This window comes from Canis lupus, chromosome 19 (assembly GCF_003254725.2).
Source record: "Canis lupus dingo isolate Sandy chromosome 19, ASM325472v2, whole genome shotgun sequence".
NCBI lineage: Eukaryota > Metazoa > Chordata > Mammalia > Carnivora > Canidae > Canis > Canis lupus.
The window spans coordinates 12,340,510-12,362,049 of record NC_064261.1 but is presented as its reverse complement, the minus strand read 5'-3'; the positions used below and the strand labels follow the sequence as shown (position 1 = coordinate 12,362,049).

General features: G+C 34.0%; 1 protein-coding gene across 7 annotated transcripts in view; it reads right to left on the bottom strand.

Annotated features, from left to right (window-relative positions):
• SCLT1 (sodium channel and clathrin linker 1) overlaps positions 1-21,540 on the bottom strand; it is a 178,018-nt gene that overhangs the window by 96,000 nt on the left and 60,478 nt on the right. For 6 of the 7 annotated variants that reach the window (XR_004807007.2, XM_025420622.3, XM_025420618.3 and 3 more), the window contains 2 exons: positions 5,946-6,036; positions 1,773-1,864 (listed from right to left, as the gene is read on the bottom strand). The exons of the other annotated variant lie outside the window; for it this stretch is intronic. Coding sequence is in view for 5 of the 6 variants with exons in the window: in XM_025420622.3 (XP_025276407.1) it covers positions 1,773-1,864; positions 5,946-6,036 (183 nt within the window). In the remaining variant the exon portion in view is untranslated. The remainder of the gene's footprint in view (positions 1-1,772; positions 1,865-5,945; positions 6,037-21,540) is intronic. 7 annotated transcript variants of the gene reach the window in all.

Below are 21,540 nucleotides of genomic sequence, written 5' to 3'. Positions count from 1 at the left end.
AAGCATTCATTGAGGCCAAAATGTGTCTGATTTTATGGAACAGAGAGGACCATTAAAAACAAAACTTTTCCAAAATAAAAAGGAATTCTGGCAGTTCCATCAGAAAGGATACACTTACACCTAAAAACACAAATTATATAAAAATATATAAAAATACAAGAGATTTTTTTAAACTTTAAAGTATATAACCTTTTCTTATCATAATAGTAACAATATTAGTTTAATAGCTCTAAAAGGCAGCCAATGTAAAATTTCCTTTTCAGAGGCGGCTAGCTGCATACTAGACTACTACTATTTCTTCTTCTTCTTTTTTTTTTTTTTTAAAGATTTTATTTACTTATTCATGAGAGACACAGAGAGGCAGAGACATAGGCAGAGGAAGAAGCAGGCTCCCTGCAGGGGACCTGATGTGGGACTGGATCCCAGAACTCCAGGATCATGACCTGAGCCAAAGGCAGATGCTCAAGCACTGAGCCACCCAGGTGTCCCTGGATTTTTAAGAAATACCCTTAGATTGTGCAGTGATCTCTTCTTAGAGAGCTATTTGGTTAGGTTATATTATAGCTTCATACTGAAAGCAAAAAAAATTTAACAATAACAAAAAACTCCAAACTTTCAACACTAAAAAGACAAAGCACTGTTGATTGATTCTTTATATTTCAATATTATCAGAATCAAAAGGAATGAAAATTCACTATTCAGAGTTTACTGTTTTAAGTCTCTAGCATTTATTTTCATAGCATAGAATAGCTACTAGGATAATAGAAATGACAAGCTACACCCAGACATTTTTCTCTAAGGTTAACACAAAGAAGTTCAGGAAAGCAGTAGTACAGTCAAATTAATCAGCTGCTGAAAAGTTCAGAAAAATGAAAAAACAAAACCTTAAGACCCCAGCACTTAAAAATTACAAGTCTTTTCATCAGAATCTCAAGTTAGTAGTTAAAATCAATTAGTTCTCAACCTGCCATGAGGAAAGAAATTATTTTTATTAATACTTTGAAGAACAAGAAACAAAGTCAAACATCTTGTTTTCCGGACAATAAATTAGCCATGGATTTGTGAGTAGAACTGAGAGCTCAATTTTTAATGTGCTCAGATCAGCAGACTATTTCTGAGTGTAAAAGATTCTAATCATACAGAGTAGAATTTCCAGCTGTCAATCATAAAATGAATTTATGGTCTATGGCCACTGTATCTTTGATTACAAATGACAGTTTTTAAGTCTTTTACGGGAACATTCAACAAGGACTAGGAAACAACAAAAACAAAAGATTTTTGAGTGCACATTTACATTAAAATAGCAATTAAAGACAACCTACAGAATATATTTAAAAAGTAGTCCAGACCTTCAAAGATAACTGAAAATTATTGCTTCAAAAGACTCCAAAGAAAACACCTTTAATGGTTTCTTGAGTATTTTTTTCTCTTGTGTACCTACTTAGTAAGATAGGTTTTCTGCAGAATTTTTACCTCTTTGTTTTTCTGCTGTAAGATGGAAAGAACATTTTTGATTTGGGGATTGACTACACTTGACTATGTCTGCTTTGGGGAAAAGGTAAAGACAGAAATTATCTTTGAATATATATTCAAAATACTGATCTACTGTGATTTTTTTAAAATAATGTCCAATAAATCATATTTTAAACCTATGATTATACTTTGTTTAGCAGTTACAAAATACATATTTTAGAAAATATCATCAACTGAAACTCCAGTGTGGAATATCTTTTCAAGCTTATAGAGAAAGCTAGATGTACTTAACAATTTACCTTGTTTCTAATTGTTTTATACTAGATTGTAACTGCTGTGAACGCCTATCTGATGCTTCTTCTCTTCCTTGGGCAGACAACATCTCTTCCTCCTAGAAAATAAAGAAACTGGAAGCTTGAGTATGTGAAAATAGAATACATCATTATACAGCATATAAAGAAAAGAATTTACTCTATAAAGTTTTCATACTTCTGGGATTTAATATGTAAGTTTAAAGAACGGATACCAATACAGCATTATCTAATCAAGTCCTTAAAACTAGATCTTATATCTAAGTATGAGAGCTGTCCCTGAAATATGTTTCACTAAAAAAAAATTCTATAGCATAGTATTTACGGTATGAATCTTACATTAAAAAAATTTAAACATATATGTGTATACATACATACAGAAAAAAGGTCTTTAAGCTATAAACAATCTGTTAACAGTGATTATTTCTTAGGAATTTGACTGCAAGGTAATCTTGCATATCTCTATTATATATTTTGTATATATATTGTGCTTTTCTTTCATTTTTCTATATTATTTGCATTTTTGTGAATAGCATGCACCTCTTTTATAACTAGTAAGATAGTAAAGTTGAACTTTTAAACAGCTAAAAAGGAAAATAAATAACCATTAACAGTTTGGAAATAAATCATACATATACTAAAAAAGGGGGAAGAGAATGTCACTATCAATTTTGTATTAGAAAAACAATAGTCGAAAGTCACTGCATATAAATTTCTACCAATATTTCAAACCATTTGTTATAGTGCAAATCTAACAAAACACAGCAGGGATTTGTATACAGATAATCTGCCTTAAGAATATGCTCTTTTAACTTGGTTATACAGCATCCTATTATAATCATAGGATATTTCTTCTCTGACATTATCAATGCTTTCAAATAAATAGGTTTGTTTCTTTTAATCTTTGATTTGTATCACCTTTAGAAAAAATCCTGTTTATCCTTTCTTGCTTTCTGTTGTGTTAAATATTTTTACATGCCACTTTAATTCTATTGATTTTTAGTTATATCTCTTTGCATTATTTTTAGTAATGGCTCTAGAGATTATAATATGCATCTTTAACTCATCTCAATTTCAATTTATTCAGAATTAACATTTAGTTCAGAGAAAACACTGGAACCTTGCAGCATTGTATTTATCTCTGAGTACCATCCCAGTCTTTAGTGCCATTGTTATATTACATCTGTATGCCTTATAAATCCACCACCTAGGTAGACATCACTGAACTCTAACTCTGAAACTAATAGTATACTGTATGTTAACTGAATTTAAATAAAAAAAAAAAAAAAAAGAAAAAATCCATCACATACACTGCTCAGTTCTGCTTTAAAGCAGTCATATCTTTTAAGGTATTAATTAGAGAAAATATATGTACAAAAATTATTTCATATTTACAATTATTATTGCTCTTAATTTCTTCCTATATCCAAGTCACCATCTGGTGTTCTTTCCTTTTTAATATAAAGAATTTCCTTTGGCATTCTTTGAAGAGCTCTGCTAGTGACAAATTCAGTTTTAATTATCTGAAAATGTCTTTATTTTGCCTTCATTTTTGAAGTACAGTTTCACTGGACATAGAATTCTTAATAACCTTTTTTTTTTCCTTCAGCATTTCAGATATATTACTCCAATGTTTTCTGCCTCCATGCTTTTTATAAGAAGTCAGCCATTACTCACTGGTTCTCTTGTTCATGCCATTTTCCTGTTGCTGCTTTCAAGTTTTCACTTAATAACTGGCTGCAGTACCGATATGATGTGTAGAAGTAATTTTCTTTGTTTATTCTACCTGTTTTTGGAAGTGTTCAGCCATTATTTCTTCAAACATCATTTCTGTCCTCTTCTCTTCTGCAATTCCAATTATGTTTCTGTTGGCTTGCTTTGTATTTTCTCACAGATCTCAGAGGTCTTGTTCATTTTTCTTCCATCTTTTAAACTCTTTTTTGGCTAGGAAAATTTCTGTTGATTTGTCTTCAAGTTCACTGCTTCTTTCTTCTGCTTTTTCCAATCTATTCTTGAGCCCAACTAATTAAATTTTTATTTTGGTTGCTATACTTTCCAACTCCAGAATTTCTATTTTTAAAATTATTTTCTATTTCTCAGCTAAAATTCTCTATCTGCTCTATCACTGAAACATTGTTTTACTCTAGTTTAAATATAATTTTAATTTCTTGAACACATTAAAAAAATTTTTTAAAATAATTTTTAATAAGATTTTATTTATTTATTTGAGAGAAGGAGGGAAATAGTGAGAGAAAACACAAGCGGGATGGGGGAGGGAGAGGGAAAAACAGGCTCTCTGCTCAAGGAGCTTCATCCCAGGACCCCAGGATCATGACCTGAGCCACCCAGGTGCCCAATTCCTTGAACATATTTATAACCGCTTATTTGAAGCCTTTGCCTGCTAAATTAAAGAACTAGGTCTGCTGAGAGTAAATTTCTATGGACTGCTTCCCTCATCCCAGGCCCATCAGTCACACTTTCCTGTCTAGGAAGTTTTGGTTAAAAAAAATAGATAATATAGATAATTCACTGCAGTTACTTGGGATTCTGTTTTGATCCTGAGGATTACTGGCTTTCTGTTTAAGGAGGCAATCATTTTGCCTTGATTCAAACTCCGGAATGTTTCCCCCATAGTATGCAGCAGCTGCCATCTGTAATCAGTTCTTATTTCTTTCCACAGTTGCTTTTTTAGCCGGGCTTCCTGAAAGTTCTCCTGTGCCTATATACTTTGACGACTGGTCAAGTTTGGGCAAGGGTAGGGCTCATCCTCTTTGTGATTTTGTTGCTTTTGGAAATTTCCCTGTAATTTCAAGCTGCTCGGCCTGCTTTGGGCCCTGCCCTCTGATAATTCAAACATTAAGGCTTCAGCTTTATGTTGCTTGAATAGCACACATTTCAGGAATGCACTCAATTATAAAAAGCAGCAAACTCAAATATATAGTTCCATAAAGCTCTATCTTTCAAGAATAGATTTCATTTAGGTCTCTGCCTACATTTTCACTGACCTCCCTCTCCCATTCTCATATGCATACTTTGGCTATCAGCCATGGATTTGGTCAGAGTTTCTTCTCAGAATTCAGGTTTCTCTCAGGTTTTTGTCGTTGTTGTTATTGCTCTCTTGCACCAATATTTCTTCTTTAAATTTTCAACTGCTTTTCTCACCTTAAATTTGATCTTGGCCAAGTAAGCCCATCTAAAGCTTTGTTTTCTGAAGGCACAGCTATGGGGGTTGGCGAGAATGCCCAGGTCAGAAATCAAAAACTTAAAATTCATACCTCTTTCAGTATCCTTCTGTTTTTGGGTGTGTTCTAGTATTTTAAAGAATGTATCCAAGTTTTATAACTGTTACCTATGGGAAGTTTTACATAAGCCTTTCACAAATCTACCATTATTAGAAATCTATAATCAACTTTCACAGAATAGGAAATAAGGCTTAGAAAAGTTATACAGCTAGTAAGTACCACAGCTAGAATTTTTGATAATTTGATCCATCTAAATCTAAAACCCTGGGCAGCCCGGTGGCTCAGTGGTTTAGTGTCGCCTTCAGCCCAGGGTGTGATCCTGGAGACCTGGGATTGAGTCCCAAATCGGGCTCCCTGCATGGAGCCTGCTTCTCCCTCTGCCTGTGTCTCTGCCTCTCTCGTGAATGAATAAATAACATCTTTTAAAAAAAAAAAAAATCTAAAACCCTGACCTTTCCTTGACATCTGCCTCAAATGGACCCTATACACATAAAAAAAGTCTCTTATGTCAGTATTTACACAAATAACACAAAATGTAGTATTAAATGCTTCTTTTCATCTAGTGTATTACTAATTAATCAAACTCAATCATGCATTATTATGTTTTTTAGTAATTATGTGTTTAGGAATGATTACAATGTTTTACTGACTCAGGATAAAGTAAGTTGAAATAAAATTATTTCCAAAATTATTCTATATGTTGGCAAATCAACTCCAATAAAAAAAATATACAATCCCCCCAAAAAAACCCCAAAATTATAATTTAGCTTCCCAATTTAAAATTTTATATTTAGAGGGCAATAAAATGATTTTTGTTTTTCAGCAACACTCTTTAATACCTAATCCAAAATAGTTTAATAATAAAATTCATAGAATACTAAGCTATAGGCTTCCAGTTGTTTTAGAGATAGGAATATACCTTCTTTTGCATTTGTCCTTGAAGATTTTCAGTCACTTTAGTTAACTCTTCTACTTTTGCTGCTGCAACTCTCAGATCTAACTTGGCTTGCCTAAAATAGAAAGTAAAGTAATAAACACTTTTCATAGACCATAAAGAATTTAAAAAGCTAGAAAAGAAATTTAAATTTGGTGAAATCAGTACTAACTCATGCACCTAAAAATGGATCTAAGGGGTAGATACTGAAAGATTCCCTTATTACTAATAAAATGCATGTGGATGAGAGTGAAGAGGAATAATATAGGCAAAAGGCAGGCATATAAAGTGGGAGTCATTAATATTTGGATAAATTATATTTCATACTCAAATGATTCCTACTTCATGAAAAAGTACTTTATCATCTTAATAATTACCTAAAAAGAATGACAGTGCTAAGCAGAATATAGTTATGTTTATAACTTCCTGAATTTATAGAGTTAAAGAAGTATCACTGACTGGTTTTTCTATGAAAATGAACTAAAACTTCAATCTCTTGATCATTCTTCCTTAAATAACAGAAGTATGTATTTTATAACCATTTAACCTAATGAATTCAAACATTTGATTCAAGATAGTACAATAGCTACTTTTTTCAGAAATTGTAGTTGTAAAGGACAAAAACAGCAAGTTTTTTTAATGTTCCATTAGTATCAAATAAGTTTCAGTATCTTCTTGACTCCCCACAGAAAAAGATTTTAGAATAAGAGTTTCTGATACAGAAAAAAAAGATTTTTAATATCTTACCAATTAAGCATTAAATATGAGTGCAAAACATTTGGATTATGTAAAAAACATACATTTTTAGGAACAAAGCTACTTTACTGTACGAACTGCCCATATTTGCTTAATTATATTTTATGTAGGTATTATAAGTCAATCATATTAGTGCTGTTGAATTAAAAAAATTATTTGGTGGAAATTAACAATATATATTAATTGATTTACTTTTGACTCTCTAACAATATTTATAATTACATTACTGATTACCATAAAACAGTAGGAAATAAAAACCTAACAGTAGCTAAAATGTACCAGATATTAGGTAACAGAAACTGTCCTAAATGGTTTGCAATGATCTCACTTAATATAATCAACTTTCTCTGTGAATTAAGTACAGTTAAGATTATTCTATCAAACTAAAGTCAAGAAAGTGAGGTTGACAGAAATACCAACTTGCCCAGGGATTCACAAATTAAGTAATGAAACTGGTATTTAAACAGAGTCCTCTGTTAATATAAGGGTAGTCATCATTTGGCCTCAAAGAGTTTCATCTCTTGCCAATTCCCTTCATATAATTTATATTTCAAGTATAACAGAGCAGTAACTCTCTGTTTCTTAAAACATATGCTTGTCTAGCTTGTCTTATTTTTTCACATGCTTGACTGGACTAGATTTCTTCCCCTTTTTCTGATACATTCCTTGAAAATCTTTAAGACCTATCAGTTCAAGACTCCTCAGCTCTAGTCTTCCCTCACTTTTCCTAGGCAAAAGACCTTATACTGCCAGTCTATAATGCCAGTCTGTATTATGTAAAATACATAATATTTTATACATTATTAAGAAACACTCCCTTGAGGAATTGTGAGTTTATAAAAAAATATATGGAATATAAGACCATTAAAGGCAAGAATCACATTTTACTGATTTTAAATCCTCAGGAGATAGAACAGTACTTGGCATATGGTAGACAGATAAATATGTCATAAATCAATGAAAAAGCATAAAAGGAAAGGAGATAAAGAATAACAGGTACAGCTTATATTTTAATATTTTAAATCTTTTTTTTTAACTTTTTTTTTAATTTTTATTTATTTATGATAGTCACAGAGAGAGAGAGAGAGGGGCAGAGACACAGGCAGAGGGAGAAGCAGGCTCCATGCACCGGAAGCCCGACGTGGGATTCGATCCCGGGTCTCCAGGATCGCGCCCTGGGCCAAAGGCAGGCGCTAAACCGCTGCGCCACCCAGGGATCCCTATATTTTAATATTTTACTTAGATCCTGCATATCCAATTTGATATTCATGTGTGAAAATCTTAGAAAAATAATTTTGTGAACAATGGAATTTCTCATTTGAAACTGAATCTCTTTTACATAGATGAAAGAAATTGCAGCACTGGTCTTCAGACTTTTTTTTGTTAAGTCATTAGAGGGAAAATATTCTGAAAGTGTTTAAGTTATGATATTCCCTAAAACACAAAAAAACTATGTTTGGGAGAAAAATAAACACACACTATATATTCTATAGTATATAGAATATATATATACTACACTATATATACACTACACTATATATAACTAGGTAGGTATTTTCCTACCTAGTTTCACAGGATAGAAATGAAGTAAATAGCTCTTTCTACTTCTGGCATGAAATACTAAAAAATATTCTAGAATAAAAGTTGTAAGGTCTATCTTCTGGACCTTACTCCACCACCACAAAAGCCATGTGAACTGGGCCAATCACTTAACCTGAGTCTCAGAACTGTGGGTATAAAATAAAGATTAAGAACAATTTTTCTGCATAGCTCACAAATTAACATAATGTTCAAATAAGTTAATGCATATTAAAGCACTGTAATAAACCTTATTGTAGTTATACAAATGCAAACTATTATCATAATTTTGCCTTTTTTAGAATTAAAATCATCAAGAACTGTGTGCTATAGCTAGATTACAAGATTACAGCTGAGAAAGCTTTGGGATGCTTGACTATCTAGCCTTAACTCTTAGCCAAAAAATGAAAAGTGGTATTTATGATGTGCTGCTTAAAGTCTGAATCTCACCTGGTAACTCCCAAACAGGATTTGTCTACCAATGGTTTTCACCTGGTACTGGTAGACAATAGGGATGGATTATGTTAGCAAAGGGGCAAAAAAAAAAAAAAAAAAAAAAAAAAAAAAAAAAAAAAAAAAAAAAATTCTTGATAGCTGAATCTGGAGACAAAGCATGTCTTTGTCTAAAGACTAGGGGTGCTTGCGGTTGAATGTTACCTGTACCCACAGCCCTATGCTTGCTTATGCTTTTTTTTTTTTTTAACTCCATAGTATCTTTTGCCTTTAAATAAAAGCCTTGTGTGAGTACACTCTGCAGAAACTTGTCAGTCCTTTCAAATATTAAAACTTGTGGGATCCCTGGGTGGTGCAGTGGTTTGACGCCTGCCTTTGGCCCAGGGCGCGATCCTGGAGACCCGGGATCGAATCCCACGTTGGGCTCCCAGTGCATGGAGCCTGCTTCTCCCTCTGCCTGTGTCTCTGCCTCTCTCTCTCTCTCTGTGACCATCATAAAAAATTAAAAAAAAAAAAAAAAAAAAAAAAAAAAGGGATCCCTGGGTGGCGCAGCGGGTTAGCACCTGCCTTTGGCCCAGGGCACGATCCTGGAGACCCGGGATCGAATCCCACATCGGGCTCCCTGCATGGAGCCTGCTTCTCCCTCTGCCTGTGTCTCTGCCTCTCTCTCTCTCTCTCTCTGTGACTATCATAAATAAATAAAAAAATTAAAAAAAAAATTAAAACTTGTGAAACCTTTAAAGGAATTAACAAAAATAATACTAATTTTATGAAGTTTAATAACTATGTTTATGCTATTTTACATGCAAATGTCTTAGATACAGGTACTTTTATAAATGTCAAAAAGTTTTTTTAGAAAAACACATTTGATAAACAAGAAATAAATATTAATAATTTATAGTTATTACTACTCATGTATTTATATTTTTTGCTTAAAGGGAATACTTTTAAATATATAATATTTCATTTTCAGGCACACTTCCTTGTCAACTTAAAATTTCTGGGATTTGATTAGCAGACAGGAACAGGTGTAGGAGGACCCTAGACTAGTCTTATCCCATAAACACAACTAGGTAACTATCAAATTATCCTAAATACCCCAGAAATTGACCTGAAGACTGACAGAAGAAACTACAACTAAAAAGAGAGAAGAGGCTACATGGAAAAAGGTAGGAAATACAGAGACATGGTTTAGGGGAAAAACGGATCATGGGTGCTACAGAGGGGAGGGAGTGTGGTCACAGAGAATGACGAAAGAGAGGACTACACAGGGGAACACACAAGGAGAACATTTCCCCAAAGCCCTTGGCTTAGGAAATGAAAGGGGCTGCATTTTGCGGGTTCCTGCAACTGGCAGGGCTTGAGCCTGGAGTTGTCAGTGGATTTGGCTGGGATAGAGCCTAGTGGGCACTATGCTGCTCCTAGAGAGAGTAAGGACAAGCATGAAGGCAGGAAAGTGTAGGACATGTTTAGATAAGATGGAGAATAACACTGGAAAGGTGATAAGAGGTTACAATGTGGCTCAATTAACAAGTTAAATGAACTATATTAAGTGCAATGGGGAGCACTCAAATAATGGGACCAGAGCTATACTTTAGGAATATACATGTGGCATTTGTGAAAAAACATGGACTAGAGTGATTGTTCTCTTTCTTTAACCAATAGCTCATAATAAATGAAACAGAGGCAGGAAAGGTCTAAACTAGAGTGATGGTGACAGTAAGCAAGAAGTTCCACTGGGAAAGATAGCATAGTTTTTACCAAGATAGAATCTAAGAGATTCCACTGATTCATTCTTTGAACAAATATTTATTGAATGCTTATAATATGCCAGACACTGTGAATACAGTCAGAACATGCTGAGCTTCAACTGCTGGTGACTCATTCAGTTTTCTTTTATTAAACTGTATTTCTAGAGTCCTAGACTTACTTCATTAAGCACCTAATATAAGCTGTACTAAGTACTATAATAATCAGCACTGGTGATGCAGTAGTAAGTAAGGGAGATAAGGCCCCTGTCCTCATAAAGTTTACACTGTAGTAGAGGGAGAAAGACAATATATATGTAAACAAATAAATGAAGTAATTTCAGAAAGTATAATACTATGAAGCAAATGGTATAGAACAATGAGAAAAAGATGTTGGGCATCAAGGAAAGGCTGTCTAAGGAAGGGATATTTGAGCTAAGGTCTAAAGGACAATGAGGTCAACTTAAGAAAATCTAGGTAGAATTACAAGGAAGAGAGAATTAACAATAATATGTAACTAGTATGGGAAAAGTACTTTAAGAAATTATAATTAGTTGGAATTACAGAAAAAAATTGAAGATGAAATCAGAGAAGAAGGCAGAGAGGTCAGATTCATAGAAGTACCTTTGAACATAGTAAGAATTTTGGAATTTGTTCCAATTGCAATGAAAATCCATGAAGTGTTAAAATGGGTGAGTGACAGGTTTATTTTATGCTTTGAGGAGACTACTTGGGCCAGTGTTTAGCGAGTGATTTACAGTGGATAAGAGTGAAAGCAGAGAGACCAGATAGAAGACAAATACAAGTAAGATACAGTGATGGCTTGGGATAGAGGTGAGAGTCCTAATGATTGGACTTGTGATAAGCTGGATAGAGAGCCAACAAGATATGAATGAATGATGGGGTGGCGAGGAATAGCAAAAGAGAATAAGCAAAATTCCTAGGTGTGATGATGGTATTAATTACAAGATGGGGAAGATTTGCACTCCTTACCTCAATCATAACAGTTCCACTTTTACCAGTTTTATATATTGGGGTTCCATGTATAAGATTTTTTAAAAGGTTCTGCTGCTTAAAAAATTTTTTTTTGAGAACTCTTGCTCTAAGTAATTCAAGTATAGAGCTCAAAAAAGGTATGGCCAGAGGTACATATTTGGGAAACAGTTATTAGTGAGGTTAAAGTTTAAGTTGGGTAGGATAATGATCATCTAAGGAGGGAGAAAAATATATAATATAGCTAGAAATTGAAGAAATGTCTACTTTCAGTGGGTAGACTAAGGAAGTAGAAAAACTAAGGAAGAAAAGAAATGGTCACAAAGGTCAGAGAGGAAATCAGGGTACAAACACAAAAGACGGTAGAGAAATGTTCAAGAAGGGCAGAAAAATCATCAAAGAGAATGGAGGATTTTGTTTTCAGGCAAAAAGGGTAAAAAAGGTACCAATAAGCTTGAGGAAAAGAAAAATAGAAAGGTTAGACAAAATCCAAATTGAAAGAAATTCCAAAGAGTGACTATAGCAAATATAGATTCTTCTTCCAAGCAATTTCAAAAAAGGGAAAGGATTAAATATGGTAATCTGAAGAAACATCAGGTGATGTCTATATACTGAAGGTCTTGGAAGAACCCCACAAAAGAGAGACTACGAGAGACTGCTTAGTATGTATTATACAAGCCTACTTACATAAGTTGGATATCAAAGTAGAATGGAAGAGAGAAAAGACAGTAAAAGTATATAGTATATTGCAAAACTGTAGAGAAGCTAATTTTACTTCTATTATAAGGATGAGGAAACTGAAGTTCATTCAGTTAAGCAACCTGCTCTTCAATAAAACCATTTAGTTATAAATCATTTTACCATCACATTTTACAGATTTCCTGGATTTTATTTCATATTTAAATAGAACACTAAACAAAAACCTTAAATTCATCTATCATGCATTTAAACTTAGAGATGATTAGTAATAAAAACAGATTTAAAAGTCAATATAGCTTAAAGCCTGGATCCATAATGGGAAACACTGAAAAATCTCTTAAATTAGTCTGCAAAGCTACTATTAGTTATATGAAATTTTTTTTTTTCAGGTGTTTTACAGATCAAAGTACTAAGTAGACATGCATTACTCCACAACTGAAGAATTTAACATATAATTTTAAAAATAATTACAGTCTGAGAAAACAGTTGTGCCCCTCAAAAGACCAATGCTAAAGTACACTAATATAAGCTCACATAAATTTAGTTTTGCCCCTCCAATGAGATGCAACTTAATTACTTAATTAGCTGACTTAATGACTCACAAAATATTTTTTGAGCACTTGCTATGTGTCTACCACTGTGTTAGATTATGGCAAGATAAAAATAGCTAAATTAGGAGCTTTATAAACTAGCAAAGAGAGATCAATTTGTAAAGAATTATGTAGACTAAAATGTTAAAAAGGCTGTGACAGATGTATGTGCAGTTTATAGCTGAGGTACAAAGGTAGGCATGCTTGGTTCCTACCCGAGGAGGAATAAACCATAAAGATTCAGAAAAAGATTTCTAGTAGATGTGATTCTTCAGCTGAACTTTGAAAGTTGAGAGAAGATTTATCAGGAATGGGCATTTCAGGCAGCTTGAACAATGTGATCAAAAGTTAGGGAGTTATGAAATAGCATGGCTGGTTTGGGAAACTGAAAGTAGTTCAGAAAACTGAAGTGAAGACTGACAAAATACAGAGTTAAGTAGCCAAAGGTCAAGTCACAGATGGTTTTAATGTCATGTTGAGTAATTTTAATTAAATCCTATAGGCATTTAGTAGCCATTAAAGGAGAAAGCCATGATCAGATTTTATTTTAGAAAGATCATTTCGATGACAATATGAAAAAAGAAGATGGGAAGAGTTTAGTTATTTTGGAGGTTACTGCAGCATTGATGGACTGAGCAAAACAGTAACACTATAGTGATATAAAAGTGGAGGATCTGAGAGGCATTTAGAAGGTAGAGCTGGGACAGAAAAGGATTTAGGATGGATGCCTCCTAGTTTTCTGAAGCAGGAACTGGATGGTGTCATTCACAAATATAAAAAGATTCAGGAAGCTTAGTTTAGTACTCCTGACCTACGTTAAGTAGAAACAACAAAAACAACCTCAAGCTAGAAAAACGGAATGGGATCTCATCTTTAGAAATTTTTGAACCCACAAAAGATGTGTGAAATGAGTCTAATTACAACAATTTTGAGGCTGTATCGTACAGAAACTTATTAAGGACTTTTTTCTACACTCAGAGCACACGTTTAAGTTTTTTTTTTTTTTAATTTTTATTTATTTATGACAGTCACAGAGAGAGAGAGAGAGAGAGAGAGAGAGAGAGAGAGAGAGAGAGGCAGAGACATAGGCAGAGGGAGAAGTAGGCTCCATGCACCGGGAGCCCGACGTGGGATTCGATCCCGGGTCTCCAGGATCATGCCCTGGGCCAAAGACAGGCGCTAAACCACTGCGCCACCCAGGGATCCCTAAGTTTTCAATAAATATAAAATAAGGTGGGCAGCCCGGGTGGCTCAGCAGTTTAGCGCTGCCTTCAGCCCAGGGCCTGATCCTGGAGACCCGGGATCAAGTCCCATGTCGGGCTCTCTTCATGGAGCCTGCTTCTCCCTCTGCCTGTGTTTCTGCCTCTCTCTCTCTGTGTTTCTCATGAATAAATAAATAAAATCTTTAAAAAAATATATAAAATAAGGTGATTAACAAATTACAGATTCTTTATATGAAGATAGTATCTGTTTCTGCTAATGAGATCATTCCTTAGTGACCAAATTTTTTTTAAAATAAATATTCTGATGATGTCGATCTGATTGAAAGTTAATATGGATCCCTATGCAAGTTCGTTAGTGAATCTTTACAGTTACATCCTTTTACAAGTTATTCCTGAGAGGCACCTGGGTGGCTCAATCGATTTAAGTACCTGGCTCTTGATTCCAGCTCATGTCACAATCTCAGGGTCCTAGAATTGAGCCCTGCACTGGGCTCCATACTCAGTGGGGAGTCTGTTTCTTTCTTTTTCCAGCTCCTCTCCCTCTGCTCCTACCCCTGCTCGCATGCACACGCTCTCTCAACTAAATAAATAAACTTTAATAACAACAACAACCAAAAAACTTATTCCTGAGATACACAAATGACAATCCTTTCCTTCAAAGATTTTCCAAGGCGGGAGGGGTGCCTAGGTAGCTCAGTTGGTTAAACCTCTGACTCTGTTTTTGGCTGAGGTCATGATCTCAGGATTGCAAGGCTGAGCCCCACATTGGGATCCACACTCAGCACGGAGTCTGCTTAAGATTCTTTCCACCATCCTCTTACTCCCCACTCTGCTACTCCTCCAGGCTCACTCTCACTCACTCACTCTCTCAAATTAAAAAAAAAAAAAAATTGTAAGGGAGATGTAAAATCTGAGCACATGACTTGAAAAATAATTGTTCCTATAAAGTCAGCTAAATATACATTATAAGCAATATATGTGACAAAAATGCACTGAAAGAGAAATAGCATAAACTCTCATCTTAAAATGAATAAATGCTGAGTATATCCACAAGAAAAGAAGAGTGAAAATCTAGTGTAACGAATTGAGAGAAGTATTCTTGGAGAAGGCAGGTTTTAACCAGATTTTTAAGGTTATAAGGTCTGAGAAACAGAATAATGACCAAAGGCAAAAGGAAGAAACCAAAAGTTTTTTCATGAGAAGCAGTAAAATAACTATTTTGAGCAGTTTGTATATAACTGGAAGGTGGGGGGGGGGGGGAGCAGGTGATTGAAGGTTCTTAGAAGTTAGGCTGAAGTTTTATCTACTCTGACAGAGCATTACCAGAAACGCCTGAAAAGGAAAATGATAAAAGCCTTCAGTCTAAGTTCCTATGATTCTAATTTTTTTTGCACTATAAAAATCAGACAGCAAATGAAACTAATTGTTTTCAGTATAAGTATAAACAAATCTAGAATTTAAAGAGTTTTTAGTTTAGTTATTCTTGGCATAAATATAGGGGAATCTCAAAACCTAAATTCTAGTAATGTCAATATGCCCCATCATTCAGAATCTGTCAAGCTTGAAAGCAACACCCTCTTCTCTAAAAGAAGCATCTGCTTATCCTTATGTTTCTTCAAATCTGTGGCAGGAAAAGCAAGCATAGTTTTATGTATACAACAATGAACTGCTTAATGTTAAGCTATGGAATACTGTCAGTAAATATTATGGCAAAATTGTTCATGGACAATTAAACACTTAAAACCTTTTAGGTTTTAGAAAACCACAACTAGCTTTACTGATTTCTAACCCTAATTTAAAATCTTTAGGCCCAAATGTCCAAAAACCAAATGAAAGTTCCATGCAGATGTCAAAAGTCAATGTAATCACTCATGATCCTTTAAAAATAAATTCTCATTCTTGACTTTCTTACTGCTGTGAACACTGTCAGAAAGCCAGGTTTAAAAACTCACCAGATTAGCAATTCAAGATGTAAGTTCTAATTTGGCTCTTCCATGAATTTGTCATACAACCCTGGACAATTTCTGAGCCTTTGGTTCAGTTTGGTTTCTTCTATAAAACTGGGAAGTTAAACTAAGATGATCAGTAAGATAGCTTTAGCAATAAAATTCTGCAGTTCTTCCCCTATCCTTTAGCCCAATATCACCAAGGTCTGTCCATTTTTCCTATACGGAATCTTTTACATCATTTTAATTTTCTATTTCTATTATTATCATATGACTGAAGGTCTTCATGAATCAGTTTCCTTACTCATCTTCCTTCCAGAATCTCCACACCCTGATTTATCCTACATACACCATAAGTCATATTCTTCTTTCTTCCATTCTTCCTGAACCCTGAGTGCAGAGTTGAGCTAATCACACTACTCTTTCCATGGCCCATTATCACTATTAGCTTTGAAAGACTGCTCTCATTTTATTTTCCTGTTCATTCCCAATCCCTCCCTCATTCCCCTTCATTTTGTAGGTTCACATTAAAATGTGATATATTCTTGAACATATACATATGCTGGTAAAATATATGTTATTTGTATGTGTGTGTGTTTTTTATGCTATAGAACCATATCTTTTTTTTACTTTATATAAACCTTGTTTTTTCGATCTATCTATGTTGCTATAACTATACCTCTACATGTAAATACAGGTTTCTAAATGATGCATATTATTCCACAGGATGCAAACACTACAATTTACCTATCCATTTCCTTAGTGACAGACACTTAGGCTGTCTCCAATGTTCTACTTCTACAAATACAGACAATTAGTAATTTGAAGTTAGGGTATATCAGTCCTAGTAATTTTACATTTTATTCTTTTATAATATACACACACATATAATATATATACATTTTACTTTACTATATACCTGATATGTATATAACTAAAAAAGTACATATCCATCATCAGTGTTTAAATGATCACTCTACTGTTTAAAATATTTAAAATGTATATAATGTATATACTTCTATATAAAATGTATATAATGTATAAAATCTATATAAACTATAAAACTATAAAAAAATCTATAAAACTAATTTCCTTTTGTACCTTATTATTACACTTCACATAATATTTTTGATGCTGATAATTGGTATCAAATTATCACATTATTTCAGTAGTATTATTTAGAAATAGTATCACATTAGGTTTTGCACTTTCCTGATTGTTATGACTTTTGAAATGGTCATATCCTTTACCCAATTTTCTATGGACTTTTACTTATTATTAATTGATGCTTAGTTACGTTTCCTCAACACTAATGCACTGTCAGTTATATGCATTGCAAATGTCTTCTCACAGACTATGGATTGCCTTTTCATTTGACATACTGATTTTCGTAATATAAGTCTTATATTTCAACATATTCAAGTATGTCAATCTTTTCCTTTTTGGCTTGCATTTAAATTTTGATTAAGAAATACTTCCTTAGCAAATGTTCAAGAGAGACTGTTTGATACTTTAAAAGAAAATCTATAAAGTTTTGCTTTTTACATTTAGGTATTTAATTCATAAAACCATATAAATACTTAAATGTGAAAAGCAAAGCTTTACATATCTTTTTCATGGATAGCAACCATTCCCCACATGACTATTTTCCTACTGATTTATAATGCAACCTCTGTTATATATGAAATTTCTACATGCTCTTTATTCTGTTTTGTCAAACTCATGCTCTTACAAATAACACTGCATTTTACTCTTCTGTAGAATGGTCTTGGTAAATGGCACTTTCCTAATTAATAATATTAGGATTAGATTACCAAGTTTCTCTCTCTCAGACACATATATACATACAAACTACAGGGGTTTTAGCACAAATTACACTGAGATTATTTTTAAAGATCTGGGAAGACTTATTCTCATTAGGAAATTTAATCGTCCCATCCAAGAAAAGTTGACCTTCAAACAACAAGGGGGTTAGCAGTATCGACTCCTCCATGTAGTCAAAAATCCACATATAATGTTTGACATTCCCAAAACTTAACTACTAATAGCCTAATGCTGACTAGAAGCCTTACCACTAACATTTATACTTGATTAACCCATATTTTTTATGTTGTACATATTATGTACTGTATTCTTACAATGAAGAGAAAAAAAATGTTAAGAAAATCCTAAGGAAGAGAAAATACATTTACAATACTGTATGTATTTAACGAAAAAAATCTGCACGTAAATGGACCCATGAAGTGAATCTGTACTGTTCAAGGGTCAACCGTACTTATTTATTCCAGTCTCATGGCTTTAAACACTATTTTTCTGTTGAACATTAAAAATTTCATATCTTGAGTCTAGATCTCTACTGAACTGCATGCTAATGGTTAATAGCATTAGGATTTCCAGTAGTTTGTATAATCTCAATACGGCCCAAACTGCCTCCTCCCCCACCAAATCTGGCCACCTATACATAGACTTCTCAGTTCATTCTTCCAGTTGCTTGTCGAAAAAAAAAATCAAGTCACCCATGATGACTCAATCTGTTACCTTTATCCAATCTATCCTCTTGAATCTACCATATAAAACATTTAAAAAAGAAAACCAGAATCTGACCACATCTTAACCGTCTCCCATTGCTACCACCACAGTCCTCGCCAACATGATTTTTTTCCTGGGTACTGCAATAGCCTCCTCACTGGTCTCCCTTCTTCCATTTTTGCCTCTTTACAGTCTATTTTCAATACGGCAGTCAGAATGATCAATCCTATTAAAATAGAAGTCAGATTGTGTCAATCTCCTATTAAAAACCATTCCTAAAAACCAAAAACCAAAAAAAACCCCCCCAAAATCCTATTTCACCCACAGCAAAAAACGAAAGTCCTCACAATAGCCTACAAGGCCCATTCACCTTGTCTTCCACTCTCCATAACATTTCTGACTTCATTTATTACTGCTCGTTTCCTGTATTCCTGTATACTCTGTATACTAGTGAGAGAGAATGTAAAAAAAAAATGGCCCTAAATTCTTCCCACTCCACATCCACATCTTTGTAACATGATGTTTAAAAACTTCCCATCAAGAGGATTACCTATTTCGTTATCCTTTGAATTTGGGTTGATCTTGTGACTTGCTTTGCCATTAGTATATTAACAAATATGACTCGAGAGAGGCTTGAAAAATATTTGTACATTGGGATTTCCTCTTTTACTATCATTGGTAACCAACCCTGCCATGATGAAGTAAAGTAAGGCTTTCCTTGTTGTCCTGGTGAAGAAACTGACAATTTCCTTCATCAGAAATTGGATGATAAGGGCGCCTGGGTGGCTCAGTGGTCGAGCGTCTGCCTTTGGCTCAGGTCATGATCCCGGGGTCCTGAGATCCAGTCCTACATTAGGCTCCTTGTGGGGAGCCTGCTTCTCCCTCTGCCTATGTCCCTGCCTCTCTCTGTGTCTCTCATAAATTAAAATAAAATCTTAAAAAAAAAAAGAACCTAGGTGATAAACCTGTCAGTTTATCATCCACTGCCAACTACTACACTGTTAGCAGACCAACCAGAGACACATAGGCAAGTTCAGTAGATACAGCCCAGTAAGTCCAGACCAAAAAACTGCTCTATTGTCCCTCATATCATAAACTAAGTAGGCTATTGTTTTGAGTCACAAAGTATTGGAATGGTTTGCTACTCTTCAAATAAATCACAGAGACATCTAGCATCCTTGCTGTTCCTTAAGCATGTTTCCAATTATGTAATGGCAAGTTCTACACTTGGAAAACTCTTTCCCTTCATTGTACGGATAATCTGTTCATATCCTTCAAGTCTTTGTTCAAATCTCAACTGCTCAGTGAGATCTACATACTCATATTTAAAATTGCAAGGCCATTACTACCTCTCACCCATAGTAGGATTATTTTTGTTATTTACAGTAGGCTCCTGGGACCACATATGAGTTTATGCTAATGACGTGACTCAAGGTAAGACACTAGTTTCAGAATGGGAGCTGGGCCTAGCTGATAAGAGCAACCATGTAATTAGAGACTTGGGGCCTTGAGCCATGATATAGGCCCAACCTTCTGACTGCCAGGGAGAAGAGGGAGACTGGAGACTGGGTTCAATCAAGTGGCCAGTGCAATCAGTCATAATACTTAAATTTCAGAAGTATAGTCAAAGTTGTGTTCTATGATGTAGTCATTCAGAAATATCATTAAAAAGTAAATTTATTTACATTTAATACAAATCATATGCACATAATCAAAATCCAATAAAATCTCTGGACACTAAGGCTTAGGTGAGCTTCCTAATTGGTGAACAGAGTGATGTTCCAGGAGGGTCATGCATCCTGGTTCCATGGGCAAAGAACATGAAAGTCCAAATTCTGAGACCTTTCTTCAATGAGTCTATTCTTTTGTCTGGTTTTGATCTCTGACCTTTATAATAAAACTTTAATCGTAAGTATAGTGCTTTCCTGAGTTCCCTGAGCCATTCTGGAGAATTACTGAGCCTGGGTGGTTAGAGGAAACACCTGCATTTATAGCCAATTGGTCAGATGTGTGGGTGGCCTGGGGATCCTTGAACTTGTGTCTTAGTGAAAGTAGTCTTATTGGGGATTGTGTTATTAACCTGTGGAATGTGGACTAACTATGGTTAGTGCCAGAATTGTAATGCAAGTTGATATACTTTTATACTATCTAGAGTTTTCTATAATGGATTTACATTAGTTTTATAAAAAAACAAAACAAAACTTCCATCTTGAAAAAAAGAATGAAATCTTGCAACTAAATAAACCTTAGTATTTTAAACAGTAAAATCAATAACATCTAAAGAAATAAAGAGGATCAAATAAGTGCCCAAAGGTAGGAATGTCTAGGGGAAAAGAAAGTAAAGTTACTTAAATTAAAAAGCTGATAAAGGCAATAAAATAAAAACATAAAAAATGGTGCACAAAATTTTATAAAATAAAGTCTTTTATAAAAAAAGCTAAATATTTTGTGGGGCAAAAATACATGATGGTATAAAAAAATAAATAGCAAGGTTCGTTTAACAAACAAAGTTACATTTTTAATAAAATGTTGATTTATATCACAATTTAAAGATACTTCTAAATGCATCATGGAGCAAAATTCTATTATGCCTATACTTCTGAATTTTAAGTATTATAAGTAAGGGAAACATAAAGTGAAAAAGATTTTCCTGTGAAGTCTATTAATGCAATGATTATTAAACCACTGGGCCACAATAAATATGTATAGTATTAAGTTGCCCAGGTTTTAAAAACCCTCTTTTGGCTTTGTCTTTTTTCCCTGTTTCACTTCCCCACTTCCCTGGTATTACATCTAAATAAATTACATGATTTGACACCCTTTTACTCAAGGTCTGCTTATGGGGGAACACAAAGATATGTGCAGAGATATTTCTAAAAGGACTGATTTTCCTCCATAAGCATCAGTTTTACCATCATGAAACATCCCTTTATATATATCATATCATATATATTATAGTTGCCTCCTCCTAATTGTCTTGATTTCAGTATTTTCAATATTTTCCGGTACTAACAGAGCATATGTCCAGAAAGCTTTTGACAGAAGCTTAAAAGAGAAGAAAAAAA